Source organism: Bufo gargarizans, chromosome 3, assembly GCF_014858855.1.
Source record: "Bufo gargarizans isolate SCDJY-AF-19 chromosome 3, ASM1485885v1, whole genome shotgun sequence".
NCBI lineage: Eukaryota > Metazoa > Chordata > Amphibia > Anura > Bufonidae > Bufo > Bufo gargarizans.
In genome coordinates, this window is record NC_058082.1 from 259,458,386 (window position 1) to 259,482,929 (window position 24,544).

Here is a 24,544-nt window from a genome sequence, read left to right on the forward strand (position 1 = left end):
CACCCCAATAACAAGAACAGTTTGCTGGAATTACAGAGCTGTATAATGGCAATTTGGGTGCCCAGCCATTGCAGCAAGGTGTAATCAGATTGTTCCTATTACCCAGGCTGTAACCTCCCTTACTGAACCCTGTCCAACATAAATGCTGTGGAATGATTCCTCCCTATCCTTTCCCTAAACCTTGAATAATCTTTCCCTGCACTTGTAAATTGTTTTTTTTTAGCACAATGAAGTTTTTTCTAGCACTGTCCCTAGCGCCTTCTGACGTCTCTCCCTGCACTAAGTACACTGGTAAATGGCAGAATCCAAGATGGCTGAGGCTATTTATAGGGCTGTGACATGACAGGGCTGGCTGCTGATTGGCTGCATGCATGGCATTATGGTGATCCCGCCTTTCCAGAGTTACCTGCTCCATGTCCTCACACGTGCAGCAGTCATTTTAGGAAAAAAATACGATTCATTAGCATGAAACGTGAGGAAGTTCTGACCTTATCGAATTTTTCCTGAAATTCGGATCGAATTACACTTCGGCAGCTTCGATTCGCTCATCACTAATTACTTCTTAACCCCTAATTTCCAAGTCCCCTGAGAAGCCCACCAACAACAAGACAGAAACATGTCATATTGGGCAAAATTAGGGTGTATCAGGGCATAGATCCAAATATGTGGGAGAGCTTCCAGAAAGGGTCGCCATTGTCAGGGAGGGTGCTCTGTGGTGGTAGGGATGACCAGCCCCTTCCCTGTTTTGTTAGGGAATTTATAGGGATACTTAAGGCTGTTTTCCACAGGGGACCTGACCTGAAAAACACAGAAGAAGAAATCACTCCTGACTACTGTCAACCACCAGATGACCCAAAGTACCAGTATTGGATGAAAATCACAAGCGGGTCATGGTCCAGGTTACAAACAAGTGCACATTTCCCAAGAGGACCAGCATGACCATCTAGACCAGGGGTGTCAAAATCAAATTCATCGGGGGCCGCATTAGCAGTTTGGTCACCCTCAAAGGGCCGGTTGTATCTGTAGGACTATGTGTCCACTCTTTATTATCATAAATTATTATCACTGCATTTAATTATTACTGTTTTTTGTAATAATGTAAGTCATAACTAGCTCTGAAAGCTTGACCTGCAAGCGCTGACTGGGGTCACATAGCATTATACTCATTTATGATGCTATGTAACCCTTACAGTTCTGGAATGTGTTGGATAACACTGACATAATGCTGTATTACCGTATTTTTCGCCCTATAAGACGCACCGGCCCATAAGACGCACCTAGGTTTTTGAGGAGGAAAATAAGAAAAAATATATTTTGAACCAAAAGGTGTGCTTTTGGTGGGTTTTGAACTAATTGTGGTCTGTGGGTGGCACTGTTATGGGGGATCTGTGGATGGCACTGTTATGGGGGATCTGTGGGTGACGCACTGTTATGGGGGATCTGTGGGTGGCACTTATGGGGGATCTGTGGGTGACACTTATGGGGGATCTGTGGGTGACACTTATGGGGGATCTGTGGGTGACACTTATGGGGGATCTGTGGGTGACACTTATGGGGGATCTGTGGGTGACACTTATGGGGGATCTGTGGGTGACACTTATGGGGGATCTGTGGGTGACACTTATGGGGGATCTGTGGGTGACACTTATGGGGGATCTGTGGGTGACACTTATGGGGGATCTGTGGGTGACACTTATGGGGGATCTGTGGGTGACACTTATGGGGGATCTGTGGGTGACACTTATGGGGGATCTGTGGGTGACACTTATGGGGGATCTGTGGGTGACACTTATGGGGGATCTGTGGGGGACACTTATGGGGGATCTGTGGGGGACACTTATGGGGGATCTGTGGGGGACACTTATGGGGGATCTGTGGGGGACACTTATGGGGGATCTGTGGGGGACACTTATGGGGGATCTGTGGGGGACACTTATGGGGGATCTGTGGGGGACACTTATGGGGGATCTGTGGGGGACACTTATGGGGGATCTGTGGGGGACACTTATGGGGGATCTGTGGGGGACACTTATGGGGGATCTGTGGGGGACACTTATGGGGGATCTGTGGGTGGCTCTTATGGGGGATCTGTGTATGACAGTTATGGGGGGGATCTGTGGATGACACATATATAGCATCTTATGCTATGTGTCATCCACAGATCCCCTCCATAAGTGTCCCTGTAGTGAATGACCCTCAATACACGGGCTAGGGGCCGGCATCTGCTTTTATAATGACAGCGGGGCCCGTGCAGTGACTATTTTACTACACGGGCCCCGCTCACTGTATAATCGTATCTCTAATGGTTACCGTATGTATATAATCGCATAAGGAGCGCTGTGTATTACCGGTACTTACAACTACAAGCGCTCGCCGAGAGGAGGGAGGAGGCAGGCTGGGAGGATGGGCGCTGGCAGCGTGAGTCATACGTCATGCGCCCACGCCGCCTGCTTCATTCATAAAGTGGGCGGCGCAGGCGCGTGACGTAGTGACTCACACTGCCAGCGCCCATCCTCCCAGCCTGCCTCCTCCCTCCTCTCGGTGAGCGCTTGTAGTTGTAAGTACCGGTAATGCACAGCGCTCCTTATGCGATTACCCGATACAGGAGCCTGCAGGAAGTGATAATAAAAGGTGAAGGCTGGCGGCCGGCGGCGGCTACGCTGGCCACATAACGAGGTCTGGCGGGCCGGATTCGGCCCACGGGCCTTGTGTTTGACACCCGTGATCTAGACTATCAAGGTACCCTCTCGGGCTATATATTTCCTTACGCTTCACTGGCAGCAATAGTGAGATAACTGGTGTTCAATAGGCATTTTTCTACATGATTTCCTCTGGTCTTTCATATGGTTATTATCCTCTAATTCTTTTTTCTACTTAATAGGAGACAAATTTTTATTGATACCTACAGGTAGATTAAACGCTGTTTTAATTGAACCCTTGATCACAGCAGTGGCAGTAACCCTTGACTACAAAAAGTAAGCAAAGATAAGGAAGAAAGATCCCAAACAAGAAAAGGAGATACTTCAGGAAAAAAAAGAATATATTGGTTACGTTTCTTCTTTTCTTTTTTTTCTGCAAGACGGGAGGCAGTTAATTAGATGAGAATATCACTTTTAGGCCAAGGTGGAGTCATTGGGACAGGTTTAATGGAAGGGCTTGGAGAACTTGCAGGGCTCTGTACCGTCCTTGGGCACTAATGTGATTTACCTACCAAATTAAACTTTTTCTCTGTGCAATCCACTTCTAAGTGATCTACCAAGCACTGTCACCAAGCACACTCCATTTCAAGAGGTTGTTTCAGGAAGATAACCACAATTCATATGCCCCTTTAACAAGGTCACTATTCATATGCCCCCTTTAGCTCACCATTCCCCGGCTTGTGGTGTCTCATTTAGCTCAACAGGCATGATGACATCACTGCATCGTGCCTGCCTGCTGGGAGGTGTACAACAATGGGAACGGTGGAGCAGGTGGCTGATGGCTCTTTGCTTCACCATTGCATTCAACCTTATCTGTGTCCTCGGGAAGCAGATACGGTTGAAATCCTGACATGCTACCTGACATGTCCTGGGACCAAGGGACAGTTGCCAAAATCCAGGATGTGTGTTCTCTTTTACTATTAATTTTTCTATTAATTTCTGGGTTTAGTGTCCCTTTAACTGCTACAACTACATTAAAGGGGTTTTTTGGACTAAAAGGGAGTCTGTCAGCACTTTTGATCATGCTAAACTGTTGGCAACACTACGTAGAGGCTGAGGACAGCAGGAGAAACATACTTTTTTGTGGAGTTTTTACTATCAGAACTAGTGTAAATTCATTTTTATTCTACTATGTTCTGCTACAGCAAAGTACTTTAGAGGTGGAGCTTCACTTCTCTGGTCTTACAGCTCCTCCCCTCCAGTGGCGGATTATAATTGGGGCGTTTGGGTCTGTAGCCCCGGGCCCGACATCGCTGGGGGGCCCAACGCCGACCCAAATGCCCAGCATGGGTACATGGGTGCACCCTTTAGGATGAGTGGTGCTATAGTCACATTTAATATAAACACTGTCCAGGAGCTGTACTATTATTGGCCTAAGTGTTTGCATTAAATGTGACTATAACCCCCCTCATTCATAGGAAAACACCCATGTGCAGCAGTGCATGAGTGAATTTCTATGGATGAAGGGGCTTATAGTCACATTTAATATTAATAATGTCCAGGAATTGTGTAGTGTCCCACTAGGTAAAGGTGGGCACTACACAAAAGGGGTTAATGTGTCTTATTGCATTGAATGCCATGTGCATGTATTTCCCTGTGTTAACTGGTACAAGTGCACAGCAGGTTTACTTCACAATATGGCAGGTATAATCTTGCAAGATACTTGGAGGGCAAACAGTTAATGCTTTGCAGTACAATGCTGTCAGGGTGCAGTTTAGCCTCCCAGGCGTTAGAGGGAGCTAGAGAGCCCTAGTTATATATAGGACGGCCCAGACAGGGGAGAGTTAGTGTATTCCAGGGGACTAGAGGAGTCACCTAGTCAGCCTGAAGCTCCTGAGGCTAAGGATAGCTCAGTTGAGATACCCCAGTAGTAGGAGAGCACCTCCTGGGAGAGACCTGCAGCCACCTTTCCCTTCCAACAGACAAGACAGTCAGGAAAAGGAGGTATTGTAATCTAGTCAAGTGCCAATACTGGAGGAAGGATTATATACCAAGGATTCAAGCCAGCACTTAGGCATCCGGGCCTTGGGATCCAGCCAGCTAGAATAGCTGAGGGGATAGAGCAGCATTGCACTGCAAAGCATTAACTGTTTGCCCTCCAAGTATCTTGCAAGATTATACCTGCCATATTGTGAAGTAAACCTGCTGTGCACTTGTACTAGAAAGGACTGCATTATTTTCATCTACTGCAACTGTATGTATAAAGTTGGACTGTTTCCATAAAGTAAAGCAACGTTTGGTTTACCAACTGCGTACTCTATTAATCCTCCTACAAACTGGTGTGCCACCGTTACAGGCACTGGCGTCACGATCCTTAAAGGGACCTTACCTAAGGCACTCATAACACCTACAACATCCAGGGCACCTCACATACCATCAGGCCTGGTCCCTATCTACAGAGTGTGCCCCAGAGGAACTAGTGTCTGCCTCTCTTTCACTGTCGCATGCCTGCCCAGGGTTCTCCTCAGAAAAGTGAGTAACCCTCGATTGCCCATACCGTGACTTACATCCAGGTGCATATTATAAAGCAAAAAATACGGTATGTATTTTAAATTTGGCAACAAAAAAATTAATTTTGCTCCTAAATTTTTCAGTTTAGGAGCCAATGGCTCCTGGGTATTTTTGCAGTCCTATGTAACACTACAGATAGCATAAGGTAAAAGGTTTCTCTGGGATTTATATATTGATGGACTATCCTCAGGATAGGTCATCAATATGAGACTGGTGGGGGTCCGACTCCTGGCACCCTGGCCAATAAGCTGTTTGAGGAGACCGCGATGTTCCAGTAAGCTCCGCAGCCTCTTTGTTCAGCAATGTCATTTGATAGCACTGTGCTTGGTATTGCAGCTCAGCCCCAACCACTCAGATGGAACTGAGCTGCACCTATGCCAAGTAACAATGAATGTGATGTCATGTGGCCTAGGAAGAGACTGTGGCGCTCACGAAGCACCACAGCCTCTTCACATAGAAACTAACAACTAAACTAAAATAGAGGGAGGGGCCCAAGTTGGGTAGAGAGCCCCAGGCCCATCATGCACTTAATCCGCCCCTGGATACAATTGAGCATACAGCAGCGTAGACAGAAAAAGGGTATCAATGGTGACGTAGACGGCGTGGTGACATCATCGCACCACCTGCGATGTTCCACAGGAGAGGCCGGGTCTACTTGGCTTCATTATGGGAGCGCTCGGGGACAAGTGAGTAGAGACAGCCATCCCCTTTTTTCTACATATGCCCTATCCCTAATATTTTGGTTAGGGTTTCACTAGGAGGTGTCCATCTTCCTTCCCTAGTTCTCAGGCCTGATTCCCTGTTTCCCCCTTCCCTCCTATGCTCGGTGTGGTGTTTCCCTCCCACACCGAAGCATGACTGGTATTCGCTGCAGATATTTTCTTGGGATGGAAGACTAAACCAGGGAATCCTCATCTATCCTGTACTCATCCGATCATGTTCCTCAGGTTGTGGAGCACATCAATGTGAGAGGTGTTGGGCCCTTCTCTATGAGTTAGAGCACAGCCACTGAAATTCCGGAACTCCTGCTCCAGCAGACACAGCCCATTTACAGCCACTTGAATGGCCTTTAAAAGCCTGAGGTGGAGAAGTGCCCCAGGAGTGGTGACCTGGAGGTTGGAGTCCATTGATGGCACATTTGGACTCCCTTCACTTTCCCACGTTTGAAGCGTACTCACCTCTCCTTGCTTGGGCCTTCAGGCTGGGCAAGATGATAATTTTTTTATAAGGCACACTTTATTTATTTATTTTGTTTCACTGTGTGTTAACTTTTCACATTGTCCGTCACAAGGACTTGCAGGGTCCGGCACCCTTATGGGTTATCCCCTGAGGTCTGGGGATGGGCGTGTATGGCCATTAGGTTCCTCGCCCCCCTCAACCTCTTGTCTTTCGCCTTTGGGGGGGGGGGGCGGGAGCCACACCTCGACTAAGGGTCCTTTTATTCAATACAGTGATCTATCAGATTATCAGGTAAGAGTGTTTCTACAAATGCCCATTCCCAATAAGCTACTAGCGATCACCGTCAGGTGATTGTGTCGTTCCGGCAGCACCAGAAATCATCGTTCCTGCTCAGCAGATCGTGGCGTATAAACAATGATCTACTGCACTGGAACAATGACTTTCTATGGGGACCAGCGGTCGCTGTATCGCTCTCTTGTCCCCATGCGGCGAGGGATGTAAATGCTGATGATTATCGGGAGCATCTGCTTCGTTCCTGATAAACTGTCAGCTCATCGGTCCAAGAAGAAGGACCCTAAGGCTCTTGGCTAACACCTGAGGTGGAAGCCAGAGCAACAACAAGCTCTTCCTTGGCTTTGGCTGAAGTGGGCCACCTGTTCCTGACCCTCACAGGGCCTACTGGCTTGGAGGGATGGGGAATGGTTTTATGGGGGGCTTGCAATAGACTGCACCTTTTGAGGCACATGGGTGAAGAAAATCACGTTCCTCAGGTCACCATGTAGTAGGACGGATCACGGACCCATACAAGTTGAACATGATGCCTGTGCATTTGGGAGCGCAAATTGCGGTCCCCAATGCATTCATTTTCCTTTCCGTCCTAATAGAAGTCTATGGGCAGAGGAACGGATCCGTCGTCCTTCCGTCTTATGGATTCCATTATAACCATGTTATAATGGAAAGCCATAACGGAATCCCTAACACTAGTGTGAACCCACCCTACGTGGCATTCTTAGTAACGGTACTGACCCGGAGAGTAACCTCATCATGTTGTTTGTGATTGATGAAAAATTTAGAATGTAAAAACGTAGTATTGTTGTTTTTTTCCTATCTCCCATGCAGAAAGGGTTAATGAAAGTTATGTGTACCTCAAAATGGTGCCATTAAAAACTGCAACTTGTCCTACAAAAGCCAAACCCTCATAAGGCTACATAGACAGAAAAATAAAAAAAATATAGCTCTTTTAAAAAAATCCCTTGGTCAATAGGGCCCTAAACAGGCTGGTCATGGAGGGATTAATTATGTAAAATACCCTCACAACACCTCAGTTCAGGGGGTCGGGGTCTTGTGAGACGGCATGTGGTTACTATATGTTGCCCCCATTGGAAACCAGTGTAATAAGATCAGATATGTTAGTGATGGGCCTTGGTTTGCCTCATCCGCACAGACTTTGTACATTCCCCTTCCCTTCAAGATGGAGTTCATGACATCACAATCCACTGCTGACCTCTGTCCACTGAATATGCAAATCCCATGACATCACAATCAAGTGCCCTCCTTCATCCACTGAATATGCAAATCAGATTACATCACAAACCAGGACTTGGCAACCTCCTGTAGACTATGACATCACAATCACCAATGACATCATAGAGTTCCTTTTTACAGTTCCGAGACTCCTGAAGCTCAGTCTTTCCAGACACTTCAAACTGGCGCGACACTTCTGTGTTATTTGCGAGTTTGGATGTAAATTGACTTTATTTTTTAACGTCTTTTGGAATCGTTGACAATGAGCTCCAGGAAAAGACGTAGAGGGAGGAAAAAAGAGGAGGCTGCGGCCGAAAATGAGGAGGAGAAAGATTCAAAGCGAGTTCCACATAAGAGACCCAGGATCGGGACCGAAAAAGAAGCACCAGATGGAAAAACGCCGTCCAGTCCATCACTGCCATAGAGGAAAAGATCAAGCGAGCAACTTGACGGTAGCAAAACCAGAGAATCCAGACAGGGTAAGAAAAAAATCAAAAATGAGGAACCTGTGCTAGCTCTCAGCCAGTCCTGCTCCGGCCTCCAGAGAGTTTGCGCCTCTTTAAGTGCGGATAAGTTTTGCTACCATCACATACTCGGAGAGGGTGGGTTCGGCAAAGTCATCTCGGCGACAGATGTCGTCTGTAGAGAGCAGGTGGCAATTAAGATACAGTCAAAATCCAAGTCATTAAAGTCCCACATTACCGAGAGATACATCCTAAGGCTTTCCAACGAGTGTCCCTTCCTAGTCCACGGGTATGGCGTCTTCCACACAGCAGACATTTTTTTGATCTATCAACTGGGCGGACCTGGAGGCTGGAAGAAGCGAGTCCCCAGTAACATTGCCGGCTGATGATCTAAGTGACTTTCTCAACCAAGCAATTCCTGTGCCTTATAGTGAAGTCTACAAAAACGACATTGAAGAAATAAACCAGAATCTCTTTAAGAACATCTGTTTTGTGGGTCATGAATGGGCTGAAGATTACACAAATACCACCGTCCATTCAGATGTGTTACCACCGGATACAGCACAGGATCACAGATCTGATTCAATTACCTAATCATACCCGAGGAACACCATCGTTCAGAGGAGCACCATCCTGCTAGATATCCATGATGCAGAGGACCACCATCCTACCAGATTTCCATGATGCAGAGGACCACCATCCTGCCAGATATCCATGATGCAGAGGACCACCATCCTGCCTGATATCCATGATGCAGAGGACCACCATCCTGCCAGATATCTATGATGCAGAGGACCACCATCCTGCCAGATATCTATGATGCAGAGGACCACCATCCTGCTAGATATCTATGATGCAGAGGACCACCATCCTGCTAGATATCTATGATGCAGAGGACCACCATCCTGCTAGATATCTATGATGCAGAGGACCACCATCCTGCTAGATATCTATGATGCAGAGGACCACCATCCTGCTAGATATCTATGATGCAGAGGACCACCATCCTGCTTGATATCTATGATGCAGAGGACCACCATCCTGCCAGATATCCATGATGCAGAGGACCACCATCCTGCAAGATATCTATGATGCAGAAGACCACCATCCTGCTAGATATCTATGATGCATAGGACCACCGTCCTGCTAGATATCTATGATGCAGAGGACCACCATCCTGCTAGATATCTATGATGCAGAGGACCGCTATCCTGTTAGATATCTATGATGCAGAGGACCGCCATCCTGCCAGATATCCATGATGCAGAGGACCGCCATCCTGCCAGATATCCATGATGCAGAGGACCGCCACCCTGCTAGATATCTATGATGCAGAGGACCACCATCCTGCTAGATATCTATGATGCATAGGACCACCATCCTGCTAGATATCTATGATGCAGAGGACCACCATCCTGCCAGATATCCATGATGCAGAGGACCACCATCCTGCTAGATATCTATGATGCAGAGGACCACCATCCTGCTAGATATCTATGATGCAGAGGACCACCATCCTGCTAGATATCTATGATGCAGAGGACCACCATCCTGCTAGATATCTATGATGCAGAGGACCACCATCCTGCTAGATATCTATGATGCAGAGGACCACCATCCTGCTAGATATCTATGATGCAGAGGACCACCATCCTGCTAGATATCTATGATGCAGAGGACCACCATCCTGCTAGATATCTATGATGCAGAGGACCACCATCCTGCTAGATATCTATGATGCAGAGGACCGCTATCCTGTTAGATATCTATGATGCAGAGGACCGCCATCCTGCCAGATATCCATGATGCAGAGGACCGCCATCCTGCCAGATATCCATGATGCAGAGGACCGCCATCCTGCTAGATATCTATGATGCAGAGGACCACCATCCTGCTAGATATCTATGATGCATAGGACCACCATCCTGCTAGATATCTATGATGCAGAGGACCACCATCCTGCCAGATATCCATGATGCAGAGGACCACCATCCTGCTAGATATCTATGATGCAGAGGACCACCATCCTGCTAGATATCTATGATGCAGAGGACCACCATCCTGCTAGATATCTATGATGCAGAGGACCACCATCCTGCTAGATATCTATGATGCAGAGGACCACCATCCTGCTAGATATCTATGATGCAGAGGACCACCATCCTGCTAGATATCTATGATGCAGAGGACCACCATCCTGCTAGATATCTATGATGCAGAGGACCACCATCCTGCTAGATATCTATGATGCAGAGGACCACCATCCTGCTAGATATTTATGATGCAGAGGACCACCATCCTGACAGATATCTATGATGCAGAGGACCGCCATCCTGCCAGATATCCATGATGCAGAGGACCGCCATCCTGCCAGATATCCATGATGCAGAGGACCGCCATCCCGCCAGATATTTATGATGCAGAGGACCGACATCCCGTCAGATATACATGATGCAGAGGACCGCCATCCCGCCAGATATACATGATGCAGAGGACCACCATCCCACCAGATATCCATGATGCAGAGGACCACCATCCTGCCAGATATCCATGATGCAGAGGACCACCATCCCGCCAGATATCCATGATGCAGAGCTCCACTAACATCTCCAGAATTTCTATATTATTAATGAACTTCGTTAATAAAATCTTTCTGGGTTTTCTAAGTTCTTTGGTTCCTTTTTATTTATGCAGTTCAGGTCTATGCACATGGTACAAGGAGACCCCAACCAGGAGTAACAGCCACACCCCAAAAACAGCCATAGTACCTCCATTAGGAGCACTGTTAGCGTGACCCCCATCATTAGTGTCAGCACAGTGTCCCTATAAACAGTATGACCTTGCCTTCCGACCATTCCAGATCCAGCAGGACTGTCCCTAATTTCGCTCTCTGTCTTCCGGTCCCTGAGAGCTGCCGCATATTCCGACTTCATCTGTATGTGGATCCTCTGGACACAGCGGTGAAGAAGGAACCATCAGCTTCCTCCTGCTCCACCATTTAGCTGCTGCCAGTGGTTCAGCGCAGGCGGGCCCGATACAGTGACATCACCGAACCTGCTGTGCTGGGCCACACATGACGTAGACGGGAGAAGAGCAGTCCTGCTCTGCACCGCTCCTTGTGGGAACATGGGATGGGTTTATTTCAAAGTTAGGAATGCATGGGGCACTTAGGGGGCCTCATAATGTGTGGAGTGCACTTTTGGGGGTGTCACACAATTCATAGGGGGCACTTAAGGGGCCTCCCACTGTGTGGAGTGCACTTATGGGGGTGTTATACTGTATAGGGGGCACTTATGGAGGCCTTTTTGAGGAGTACTAAGGGTACATTATACTATAAAGAGGCATAAATGAGGCATTCTTACAGTGCTGCCACTGGGTGGAGTAATAGGTTCGGCTTAGTGTATAAATATATATTGCCATGGTGGGCTACACGTGACACAGATTTTTTTTCTCCCCTTGGGCTTTCCACAAGGGGGGGTCTGAATATTGCTCCCTATTTGTAATCATTAAATTCAGCTGAAAACGTCCGGCTGCCTGCAGCCACCACCAGGGGGAGCTCAGTACATACCTCCCTATAGGTAGATAAGACTGTGGCGCACCCCATACTGCTGACTGAACCCCTGCCGCGGGAGCGAGACCGTATTGATTTCCTGCCACGTCCTCTGCTCATGCATTGTGTCTGCGCCATTTATACCCGCAACTCGCCTGCGCCTCTTTACACGCTGCCTGTGGGGAGTAGTAGTCATTCACTAGGCTGACACATGTAGTCACATATGTTTTGGGCACATCCACACAGAATGGATCCACTTGGGATGCATATCTTATTTAAAGGGTTAATACTGCCACCGACCCCCTGTATTTACACCGGCTGGGTTAAGTGTAACGTTATAAGCCAATGAAAGACTATTACCGCTGTCCTGAGGATCGGCCATCAGTATTAGGTCGGTGGCGGTCTGACTCTCGGCATCCTCGCTGATCATGTGTTTGAAGGGGCTCCAGCAGGAGCGGTAGATGTTTAGGGCCGCCGTTTTCTGACTGCGGACCCTGCACTCAATTGTATCTGCTTCCACTGCACCGAGATACAATCAGTGGCGGATTATAATTGGGGCGTTTGGGTCTGTAGCCCCGGGCCCGACATCGCTGGGGGGCCCAACGCCGACCCAAATGCCCAGCATGGGTACATGGGTGCACCCTTTAGGATGAGTGGTGCTATAGTCACATTTAATATAAACACTGTCCAGGAGCTGTACTATTATTGGCCTAAGTGTTTGCATTAAATGTGACTATAACCCCCCTCATTCATAGGAAAACACCTATGTGCAGCAGTGCATTAGTGAATTTCTATGGATGAAGGGGCTTATAGTCACATTTAATATTAACACTGTCCAGGAATTGTACCATAATGACCAGTGTATATTAAATGTGACCATAAGTCCCCTCATCTATAAGATTCTTATGGATGAGGGAGGGGGGTTATAACACAGGTGAATTACGGTACACTTAACAGTGTTTATATTATATGACTATAACCCCCTTCATCCATAGGTATGAACCCATGTACTGCACATGTTTTAGCCCACCTTTAGGTTGAAAATATTTTTTTATTATTCTCCTCCTTTAAACCTGGGGTGTGTCTTACATCCAGGTGCATATTATAAAGCAAAAAATACGGTATGTATTTTAAATTTGGCAACAAAAAAATTAATTTTGCTCCTAAATTTTTCAGTTTAGGAGCCAATGGCTCCTGGGTATTTTTGCAGTCCTATGTAACACTACAGATAGCATAAGGTAAAAGGTTTCTCTGGGATTTATATATTGATGGACTATCCTCAGGATAGGTCATCAATATGAGACTGGTGGGGGTCCGACTCCTGGCACCCTGGCCAATAAGCTGTTTGAGGAGACCGCGATGTTCCAGTAAGCTCCGCAGCCTCTTTGTTCAGCAATGTCATTTGATAGCACTGTGCTTGGTATTGCAGCTCAGCCCCAACCACTCAGATGGAACTGAGCTGCACCTAGGCCAAGTAACAATGAATGTGATGTCATATGGCCTAGGAAGAGACTGTGGCGCTCACGAAGCACCACAGCCTCTTCACATAGAAAAAACAACTAAACTAAAATAGAGGGAGGGGCCCAAGTTGGGTAGAGAGCCCCGGGCCCATCATGCACTTAATCCGCCCCTGCTCCCCTCTACTCTGAGGGACAGTTGTAGCATCTAACCAGAAGACCACTACAGGTGCCATGCAGAGGAGAGGGGCTGTGAAGTAGCTCAATGCCTCCAGGGTGCCTGAAGGACAAGAGCCTGACAAGATAAAGGTTTATGTTCACACAAGTGCTTTACAAAAGATATGTTTGTACTGCTCTCCTCAGTCCCTTCATAGTGCTGCCAGCAGTTTAGCATAATCAATACTACTGACAGACACCCTTTGAACTAATGTAAAATAGTAACCGATATCTGGTGTCAGTATGGCACATCATTGCTACATTGTTGTAAAAGGAGACAGATGAGGGGTCATGAGAGCAGTGGTGCTGGAGAAGTACAGATTTGTTATTTAAAGTGCTACTTAAGGCTACTTTCACACTAGCGTTCGGCTGTCCGCTTGTGAGCTCCGTTGGAAGGGGCTCACAAGCAGACCCGAACGCTTCCGTCCAGCCCTAATGCATTCTGAGTGGACGCGGATCCGCTCAGAATGCATCAGTCTGGCACCGTTTGTCCTCCGCTCCGCTCAGCAGGCGGACACCTGAACGCTGCTTGCAGCGTTCGGGTGTCCGCCTGGCCGTGCGGAGGCAAGCGGATCCGTCCAGACTTACAATGTAAGTCAATGGGGACGGATCCGTTTGAAGATGACACAATATGGCTCAATCTTCAAACGGATCCGTCCCCCAATGACTTTCAATGTAAAAGTCTGGACGGATCCGTTCAGGCTAATTTCACACTTAAACATTTTTTGACAATATAATGCAGACGGATCCGTTCTGAACGCTAGTGTGAAAGTAGCCTAAAACTGCTAAAAATGCTGCACATCAGTAGTGATTGGCTGCAGAGATTAAATGCCCCTGTGTCGATATGTTATTGCTGGACCAGGAAGTATATAAGGATGGAGGACCAGGGAGTGTCAGAACATCCCTGAGGGAAGTGTGGCTTTTATTTTTATTTTTTTAATAGAAAACCATTTTAATGATATTGTTGGCTGCCAGAAAACCCCTTGAAAAATGAAAGTCATTACTGTAAGTGTAGTTGAGTAACTCACTGTCTGTATTCACGTAATCAATGTCGGTGATGTGTCCAACGGAATCATAAGATGTATATGAAAATCTGTCATTCATGCTGGGTAGCTGTAACTCTGCTTTATAGTTGGGGCCATTATATGCAGAATCTGTGAAAACAAAAAGATATATTTAGAGAAAAGTTAAAGCAGTAAGAAAATGTTATCTTGCAGTTATAATGGCTCAGTGCTCACTTATTCCTTGTTGCTGACGATGGACTGGCTCTTTCTTCACAGTAGAGTACATCACTTGGTTTGTAATATCTACTTTTGCATTGGTATCTGAAGGAAAAAACATAGGGGCATATTTATTAAAACTGTCTATAAGAAAAACTGTTTTTGATGCCTATAGCAGCCAATCACACTGAAGCTTTCATTTTTCAAAAGCACTTTACTAAATGAAAGCCAAGCTATGATTGGTTGCTCTGGGCAAAAAGGCAGTTTTTAATGAGGTACATAGAATTTACATTAAGTAACAAATCCATGTAAGGTGTCTCCGTCATCTGGGAATGCAGACACATTCAATGGGTAAAAAAGTTTGATGCATTTAGAGAGTATGTAATGTGAATTATGCTGACCAAGGGACAAACCTTGGCAGGGCAATGATAAATGGGTGGGCACATACCTTTTTGGCAGTACATAGCAAATTGATTGCACAGAAAAAGATGTTTAAAGGGATTGTCCACCTTTGAGGACCTTTCGGCCAGACCCACCTTATGTCACTGGACCTGTGGAGGGAAGCAAACTTTCCTGCTCCCTGCCACAGGGTCCTGGGTCCTTCAGTCCCCCACTGCCATGCTGTGGTCCTGCTCATCCACATCTGGTCTCACAGGGGTCACGTGTGCTGCTGCAGTCAATAAATTGCCACAGCAGTGATGTGCCCTCCATGCGTCACATCAATGTGTCACACCACTGCAGCCCGTCAAACCGGATGTTGTCTAGTGGGACCAAAGTGAAGCAGCAGTGGACAGCAGGGAGCAGGCAAGTATGCTTTCCTCCATAGGCCCAGGGACATGGAGGGTTTGGCTGAAAGGTCCCTGGGGGGTGGACAATGCCTTTAAAGGGTTTCTCCAGGATTCTCCTTTAAAATGCCCCCCCCCCCCCTCATTTCTTGCTCTGTGTCTCTATGTTGGTGCTCTTTGGCTCTCAGGCTGTCTTCCCTGGACTTTACATGTTGGGACCAGAAACCAGTACAGACTGCAGGTATGTATTCCCCTCAAGACAACCCCAGTGTCAGACTGGGACTCCTTGAGCCCACCAGAGGAAACAAATCTTCAGGCCCAACCCCTGTATCTATATATATATATATATATATATATATATATATATATATATATATATATAAAGAAGGACATACTGTATATATGTATGTATGTATGTTCCGCGATCACTCAAAAACGCAACCATCAATTTCAACTAAACTTGGTATACACATCCGTTGCTACTTGGAATGAAATCTTGTGGGGGCTCTCAGCTCTCTAGGACGTACCGTTCCTGAGATATTCCCAAAAAATGACCTGCATTAGCCAATAGAAGCCTGCAAGTCTTTCTCTTCATAGCCCAGCTGCCATACACACGGTCACATGTCCCTTATCAGCCAATAGAAGCTTGCAGGCCCTTAGTCTCCACATACACACAGTTTTACTCCAGGTTTCCATAACAACCCAGCCATTTTTCTTCACTGCTGCGGGTCAGCTTTAAAAGGGGCAGGGCGCTATGGATGACACTGTTAAGGGAGCGGAGTGCTGTGGAGGTTACAGTTCAGGGGGCAGGTAGGGAAGCTATTTAGGCCACCCTCAAAGGACGGACTTAAAAACTCCACCCCCAGGTCCCACTAAGCCACGCCCCAATCCAGTTAGACCAAGTCCCCTCCCACTCTGCAGCCGACAGGGATTGAAACAATGAAGGTAAAATCTACGTCTGTCAGCTGCAGGGGTGGGAGGGAGGATGACTTTCTCTCTGCAGCTCACGCTCAGACAGCACAGTGCTTCTGTCTGAGAGTGAGCTGTTCAAAAGAACATCCCTGTGTGAGATATTCCCCAAAAATGCATTATCTAATAGAAGCCTGGTCACATGACCCTTATCAGCCAATAGAAGCTCACAGGCCCTTAGTCTCCACATACACTCAGTTTTACACCAGGTTTCCATAACAACCCAGCCATTTTTCTTCACTGCTGCAGGTCAGCTTTAAAGGGGCAGGACGCTGTGGATGACACTGTTAAGGGAGCAGAGTGCTATGGAGGTCTCAGTTCAGGGCAGGTAGGGTGGCCATTCAGGCCACCCTCAAAAGACTGACTTAAAAACCCCGCCCCCAGGTCCCGCTAAGCCACATCCCCTCCCACTCTGCAGCCAACGGGGATTGAAGAAATTAAAGTAAAAATCAACTCCTGTCAGCTGCAGGGGTGGGAGGGAGTTCTGCTGTCTGAGAGTGAGCTGTTCAAAAGAACACCCCTGTGTCCTTTTAGGTCCTGCACCAGACGGAGGACAGGGAGTCTGAAAGCTGGACTGTCCTGCCTAAATCAGGACCTCTGGCCACCCTAGGGGCAGGCTGCTGTGGAGGTCACAGTTAAGGGGATGGTCTGCTATGGATGTCAGTGTTAAGTGGCAGATTGCTGTAGAGGATACTGTTAAGGGGACAGGGTGTTGTGGAAATCACTGTTAAGGAAATGGGGTACTGTGGAGGTCACTAATAAAGGGGCGGCTGCTGTGGAGGTCACTGTTAAGGGGGTGGGATGCTGTTCAGGTCACTGTTAAAGGGGCGGGCTGCTATGGAGGTCAGTATTAAGAGGCCGGGTGCTGTAGAGGTCACTGTTAAGGGGGAGGAGTGTTGTGGAGGTCACATTTTAAGGGAACAGAGCTCCGTAGAGATCACTGTTAAGAGGGCGGGTTATTGTGGAAATCACTGTTAATGAGACGGGGTACTGTGGAGGTCACTAATAAATGGGTGGCCGCTGTGGAGGTTAAAGGGGAGGGCGCTGTGGATGTTTCTGTTAAGGGGGCAGGCTGCTGTGGAGGTCACTGTTGAAGGGGCGGGGTACTGTAGATGTCACTGTTATTGTGGATACTGTCGACATCTTTTAACGACACACACAAAGATTAAATGAAATATACCCATGCGAAGCCGGGTCCTTCTGCTAGTCATCAATAAATTCCAAAAGGTTCTGAATCAAAGATATAGACCCTAGTGCAGGCATGTCCAAACTGCGGCCCTCCAGCTGTTCCAAAACTACAATTCCCAGCATGCCTGGATAGCTTACAGCTATTAGAGCATGCTGGGAGTTGTAGTTTTGCAACAGCTGGAGGGCCGCAGTTTGGACATGCCTGCCCTAGTGGCAGGTGATTGACTCCAAAGGCAGCCACATGTTTTTTTTCTCTCCTGGAACTTTGGGGCCCCCCAGAGGATCCTCTTGCACTCTTGTGGGCCAGTTAAACCCTGATGCCCACCTTTGATAACGTGGCTGTTAGCTGCATTGAACAGGATGGGAACAAAGGGCACATGTGCAAGATTTCAATGCAGCTAACAGTGACATTGCCAAAATTTGGTACTGTGAATTCAAGGGGTTGTCTTACATTGCCTTTTTTTGTTAAATCTCTTTTTATTAAGGAATAATAACAAACAAGAAATATCACTGTGTGCAACGACCAAGAGTAGAGCATTCATGAGTCAAGAGACATAAAGCAAGCAGAAGAAGGGTCCCTGAAGCCTTTCGGATCTATAACAAAGTCCAGGTTTTCAAAGGGTTCCTAATGCAGGGTGGAGCAGTTAGTTGTAGTCAAATGCCCAGAGCCCAATATAGGTGTCTTGACCAGCCATAGCATATCACTTAAATCATATCCGGTCGTCGTGGACACAGCGACGGAAAGTAGAAAGGAGATGAAAAAAGAGGAATAGAGTAAGGTAACGAGTCAGAGATTGGGTATTGCCTTTTTTTTTTTTGCTTTTCAAAAGATCCAGAGTTTCGAATTTCCTTCCTCTTTGCTGAGTGGAAACCTTGTATGTGAGTGACAGGCCATGCTAGTCAGTTCATGCTCCCGATGCTGCTAACAAAACGTTTCATTAGTAGCATTGGCTCTGCAGAGCAGCCTGAGGCCCGCAGCGCTTGGCTTGGAGTTGTCCCAATGAATGATGATGATGTGATGCAGTGCAGTGTCCAGATTGGGAGCTGCCATGTATGCATGAGTGTGCACCCTCCTGCAATCCTGCCCATCAGAGTGAGCATCAAAGGGGATCACAGCACAACCACTGCTGCAAGATCACAGCAGTAACCCCTGACAATGAACAGCAAGCAAAGAGATTGAAGAAATGCCTTCTCTTTTTTTTCTGCAGGACAGGGGGCAGTTATTAAGATGGAAATCTCCCTTTAAGGCCTCATTCACACATCAGTGTTTTGGTCAGTGATTCCCATCAGTGATTGTGAGCCAAAACCAGGATTGGAGCCTCCACAGACGTAAGGTATAAGGGAAAGATCTGCACCTGTTCTGTGTTCAGAGCCGCACCTGGTTTTGGCTCAAAATCACTGATGGAAATCACTGACCAAACACTGACTGTGTGAATAAGGCTTAGGCCTCTTTCACACTACAGTTTTTTGCTTTCCGTATACGGTCCGTTTTTTGCGTTCCGTATACGGTCCGTATACGGAACCATTCATTTCAATGGTTCCGCAAAAAAACGGAATGTGTTCCGTATGCATTCCGTTTCCGTATTTCCGTTTTTCCGTTCCGTTGAAAAGATAGAACATGTCCTATATTTGGCTGAGAATCACAGTCCGTGGCTCCATTCAAGTCAATGGGGCCGCAAAAAAAACGGAACACATACGGAAATGCATCCGTATGTCTTCCGTATCCGTTCCGTTTTTTGCGGAACCATCAATTGAAAATGTTATGCCCAGCCCAATTTTTAATATGAAATTACTGTATACTGTATTTGCCATACGGAAAAACGGAACGGAACAACGGAACGGAAACGGAACCACAACGGAAGCAAAAAACGGAACAACGGATCCGTGAAAAACGGAACGCAAAACACTGAATGCAACATACTGTAGTGTGAAAGAGGCCTTAGGCTGAGTTCACACGAGCGTGACAGATTTGGTCCGGATGCGTTCAGGGTGCGTTCAGTTAAACTCGCACCATTTTGCAAGCAAGTTCAGTCAGTTTTGGCTGCAATTGCGTTTAGTTGTTCAGTTTTTTCCGCGCGGATGCAATGCGTTTTGATGCATTTTTCACACGCGTGATAAAAAACTGAATGTTTACAAACAACATCTCCTAGCAACCATCAGTGAAAAACGCATTGCATCCGCACTTGCTTGCAGATGCAATGCGTTATTAACGCAGCCCCATTCACTTCTATGGAGCCAGGGCTGCGTTAAAAACGCAGAATATAGAACATGCTGCGATTTTAAAGCATTGCAGAAGTGATGCATGAAAAAAAATGCTCATGTGCACAGCCCCATTGAAATGAATGGGTCAGGATTCAGTGCAGGTGCAATGCGTTCACCTACTGCATTGCACCCGCGCGGAAATCTCGCCCGTGTGAACTCAGCCTTAAGGCCATGGTGTAGTCATTGGGACAGGGTTACTGGAAGGGCTTGGAGAACTTGCAGGGCTCTGGACCGCCCTTGGGCACTGGTGATGTTATTTCCATACCAAATTAAACTTTTTCTCTGTGTAATCAATCCACTATGAACTGCAAAAAAATATATATATGCATGCAGGACTTTCGGCTCCGCTCAAAAATCATGTTCTGAGCGGACACCGAACGGACCCCATTATAGTCTATGGGGTCTTTAGGCTCTGTTACGCTCAGTTAGGTCTCAGTTATCTGCAGAATCCGTCCTTTCCATTCTCCTGCTCCTCAACGGAGCCGGAGAACGGAAAGGAGAAACGGTGATATGAACTAGGCCTAAGTGATCTACTAAGCACTGTCACCAAACACTATCCCTCAAGAAGATAACTGCTATTTATATGCCCCTTTGTGATTACGATTATTATTTTGTAATCAATGCATTTTTTTTTTATAACGTTTTATTTAAATTTTCAAAAAGGAAAAATACTATTATATATATATATATATAAAACACAAATAGTGCAGCAGCACAGTCAGAGCCAATGGACTGGGTGCAAATCCCCACAGAGGCAGGCCGCTCCTCCACGGTATACAAAAGATGAAAAAACGAGGCAGCACTTCCAGCTTTTGGTGTACGGGTGAAGACCCCAAACTTTAATCCAAGCGACGTTTCGGCCTACTCAATGAGGCCTTTATCAAGCTACATAACAGTGCAAATAACTGGGTATATATACCCAGACTACAATACAAATGAGTGACAATCAGTGGTTACACCTGTTAACAATCAAGTCACATGACCTAAGACTACATCGTCACATGGTGTTCAAATATAATAAACATAATACTTTTGCTCCTTTTTACGCATCAAAAGGTGTTCATCTTATTCATCGGAACATAAGTGATGTGCACAGCAGTTACAGTGCGTATACAATACATCATATATAGAGGATCCAAGCCCCTTTTATACAGTGACCATTATAAAGTGCAGTGCATAAAGAGTTAAAATCATATGCTGCAGTTGCAGCTGTACCATATTAAAAATTGAAGGGAGCTCACCTATCTACAAACATTATGCTTGTCCACATCGCCATGCCGTCAGCGTTGGCGTCCCCCAGTCGGCAGTGCGCATGCACCGGACCAGACGGCTCTGGCCGCGCCCCCGACAGCGCCACGCCCCCACGTCACGCTCCAATGGACCGCAGCGTCATCCACCGGAACGCACGCAGGAGCCGCAGCCGCTGGGGGAGGGAGGCCAGAACATGTGGCTCAGTGCACGTCACGTCGCAGGCGGGACCCCGCCGTCACCATGGCGATGTAAACAAGCCCAGACAAGCGGACGAGCCCAGTACGGCCAGAGCAAATACATGCGCACAGATCCAGACTAGCAATGTGTTTGGAAATGGCCAAGGGGGAGGAAAATCAAGCCCAGCCACCAGCTCAGGCGATTAAATCATCCCCCTTTGCCATCACCAATCACTTCATGTGGTGTGGCTGTCATGGGACACACTCCTCCCATCAGCATACACAAATTCAAGATAGCGTGTATGTCAAGTCACTGACCCTCAGATGTGTGGTCAGAGACGCGCATACACCAAAAGTCTATAAGTACATTATAAAACAATGTTGGACATATAGTGCAATCATGTAATGGTCCCAGGCCATCTGACGTCGTCCCGTATGCGTCCACATGTAATTTCAAAACCAGATCCATATCCAAAGGACTAGGGTGGCTCCATCCAATACCAAGATAAAAGTTCATCAAGCTAATCAAAACATCCTGGAATAGAGGAAATACAGTGTCAGTATATCATATTAGTATATTCAAAAAGCGTGCACTGTTATGTTTCTCCTACACTAGACTCAACGAACGAGTAACCCCCACGTTGATGAGCTACACACATATCCTTCATCCATATAGTTCCCATCTACACTCAGCATTGAGGCCATCTGGCTTCAGTGTGTGTAATCTGTGTATCCACAAGATCTCACGTTGCTTCAACAATTTTTCCCTATTGCCTCCCCTTTTAAGTGGGGGGATGTGGTCTATAACCCTGAATTTAAGATCCTTTTCTTTGTGTCCTGCTTCGACAAAGTGCTTGGGCACCGGAAGGTCTCTCCTCTTCTGACGGACAAAGAAAAGGATCTTAAATTCAGGGTTATAGACCACATCCCCCCACTTAAAAGGGGAGGCAATAGGGAAAAATTGTTGAAGCAACGTGAGATCTTGTGGATACACAGATTACACACACTGAAGCCAGATGGCCTCAATGCTGAGTGTAGATGGGAACTATATGGATGAAGGATATGTGTGTAGCTCATCAACGTGGGGGTTACTCGTTCGTTGAGTCTAGTGTAGGAGAAACATAACAGTGCACGCTTTTTGAATATACTAATATGATATACTGACACTGTATTTCCTCTATTCCAGGATGTTTTGATTAGCTTGATGAACTTTTATCTTGGTATTGGATGGAGCCACCCTAGTCCTTTGGATATGGATCTGGTTTTGAAATTACATGTGGACGCATACGGGACGACGTCAGACGGCCTGGGACCATTACATGATTGCACTATATGTCCAACATTGTTTTATAATGTACTTATAGACTGTTGGTGTATGCGCGTCTCTGACCACACATCTGAGGGTCAGTGACTTGACATACACGCTATCTTGAATTTGTGTATGCTGATGGGAGGAGTGTGTCCCATGACAGCCACACCACATGAAGTGATTGGTGATGGCAAAGGGGGATGATTTAATCGCCTGAGCTGGTGGCTGGGCTTGATTTTCCTCCCCCTTGGCCATTTCCAAACACATTGCTAGTCTGGATCTGTGCGCATGTATTTGCTCTGGCCGTACTGGGCTCGTCCGCTTGTCTGGGCTTGTTTACATCGCCATGGTGACGGCGGGGTCCCGCCTGCGACGTGACGTGCACTGAGCCACATGTTCTGGCCTCCCTCCCCCAGCGGCTGCGGCTCCTGCGTGCGTTCCGGTGGATGACGCTGCGGTCCATTGGAGCGTGACGTGGGGGCGTGGCGCTGTCGGGGGCGCGGCCAGAGCCGTCTGGTCCGGTGCATGCGCACTGCCGACTGGGGGACGCCAACGCTGACGGCATGGCGATGTGGACAAGCATAATGTTTGTAGATGGTGAGCTCCCTCCAATTTTTAATATGGTACAGCTGCAACTGCAGCATATGATTTTAACTCTTTATGCACTGCTCTTTATAATGGTCACTGTATAAAAGGGGCTTGGATCCTCTATATATGATGTATTGTATACGCACTGTAACTGCTGTGCACATCACTTATGTTCCGATGAATAAGATGAACACCTTTTGATGCGTAAAAAGGAGCAAAAGTATTATGTTTATTATATTTGAACACCATGTGACGATGTAGTCTTAGGTCATGTGACTTGATTGTTAACAGGTGTAACCACTGATTGTCACTCATTTGTATTGTAGTCTGGGTATATATACCCAGTTATTTGCACTGTTATGTAGCTTGATAAAGGCCTCATTGAGTAGGCCGAAACGTCGCTTGGATTAAAGTTTGGGGTCTTCACCCGTACACCAAAAGCTGGAAGTGCTGCCTCGTTTTTTCATCTTTTATATATATATATATATATATATATATATATATATATATACACACACTCACCTAAAGAATTATTAGGAACACCTGTTCCATTTCTCATTAATGCGATTATCTAGTCAACCAATCACATGGCAGTTGCTTCAATGCATGTAGGGTTGTGGTCCTGGTTAAGACAATCTCCTGAACTCCAAACTGAATGTCAGAATGGGAAAGAAAGGTGGGCTACAACAGCAGAAGACCCCACCGGGTGCCACTCATCTCCACTACAAATAGGAAAAAGAGGCTACAATTTGCACGAGCTCACCAAAATTGGACTGTTGAAGACTGGAAAAATGTTGCCTGGTCTGATGAGTCTCGATTTCTGTTGAGACATTCAAATGGTAGAGTCCGAATTTGGTGTAAACAGAATGAGAACATGTATCCATCATGCCTTGTTACCACTGTGCAGGCTGGTAGTGCCAATTGGCCATCGTTTAAATGCCACGGGCTACCTGAGCATTGTTTCTGACCATGTCCATCCCTTCATGACCACCATGTACCCATCCTCTAATGGCTACTTCCAGCAGGATAATGCACCATGTCACAAAGCTCGAATCATTTCAAATTGGTTTCTTGAACATGACAATGAGTTCACTGTACTAAAATGGCCCCCACAGTCACCAGATCTCAACCCAATAGAACATCTTTGGGATGTGGTGGAACGGGAGCTTCGTGCCCTGGATGTGCATCCCTCAAAT

At 46.8% G+C, this 24,544-nt stretch overlaps 1 protein-coding gene across 1 annotated transcript in view; it reads right to left on the bottom strand.

Moving 5' to 3' along the window:
• Window positions 1-24,544, bottom strand: part of LOC122932231 — a 78,805-nt gene that overhangs the window by 13,410 nt on the left and 40,851 nt on the right. The window contains exons 5-6 of the mRNA XM_044286525.1: window positions 14,839-14,925; window positions 14,629-14,754 (exon numbers count right to left, since the gene is read on the bottom strand). Coding sequence (XP_044142460.1) covers window positions 14,629-14,754; window positions 14,839-14,925 — 213 coding nt within the window. The remainder of the gene's footprint in view (window positions 1-14,628; window positions 14,755-14,838; window positions 14,926-24,544) is intronic.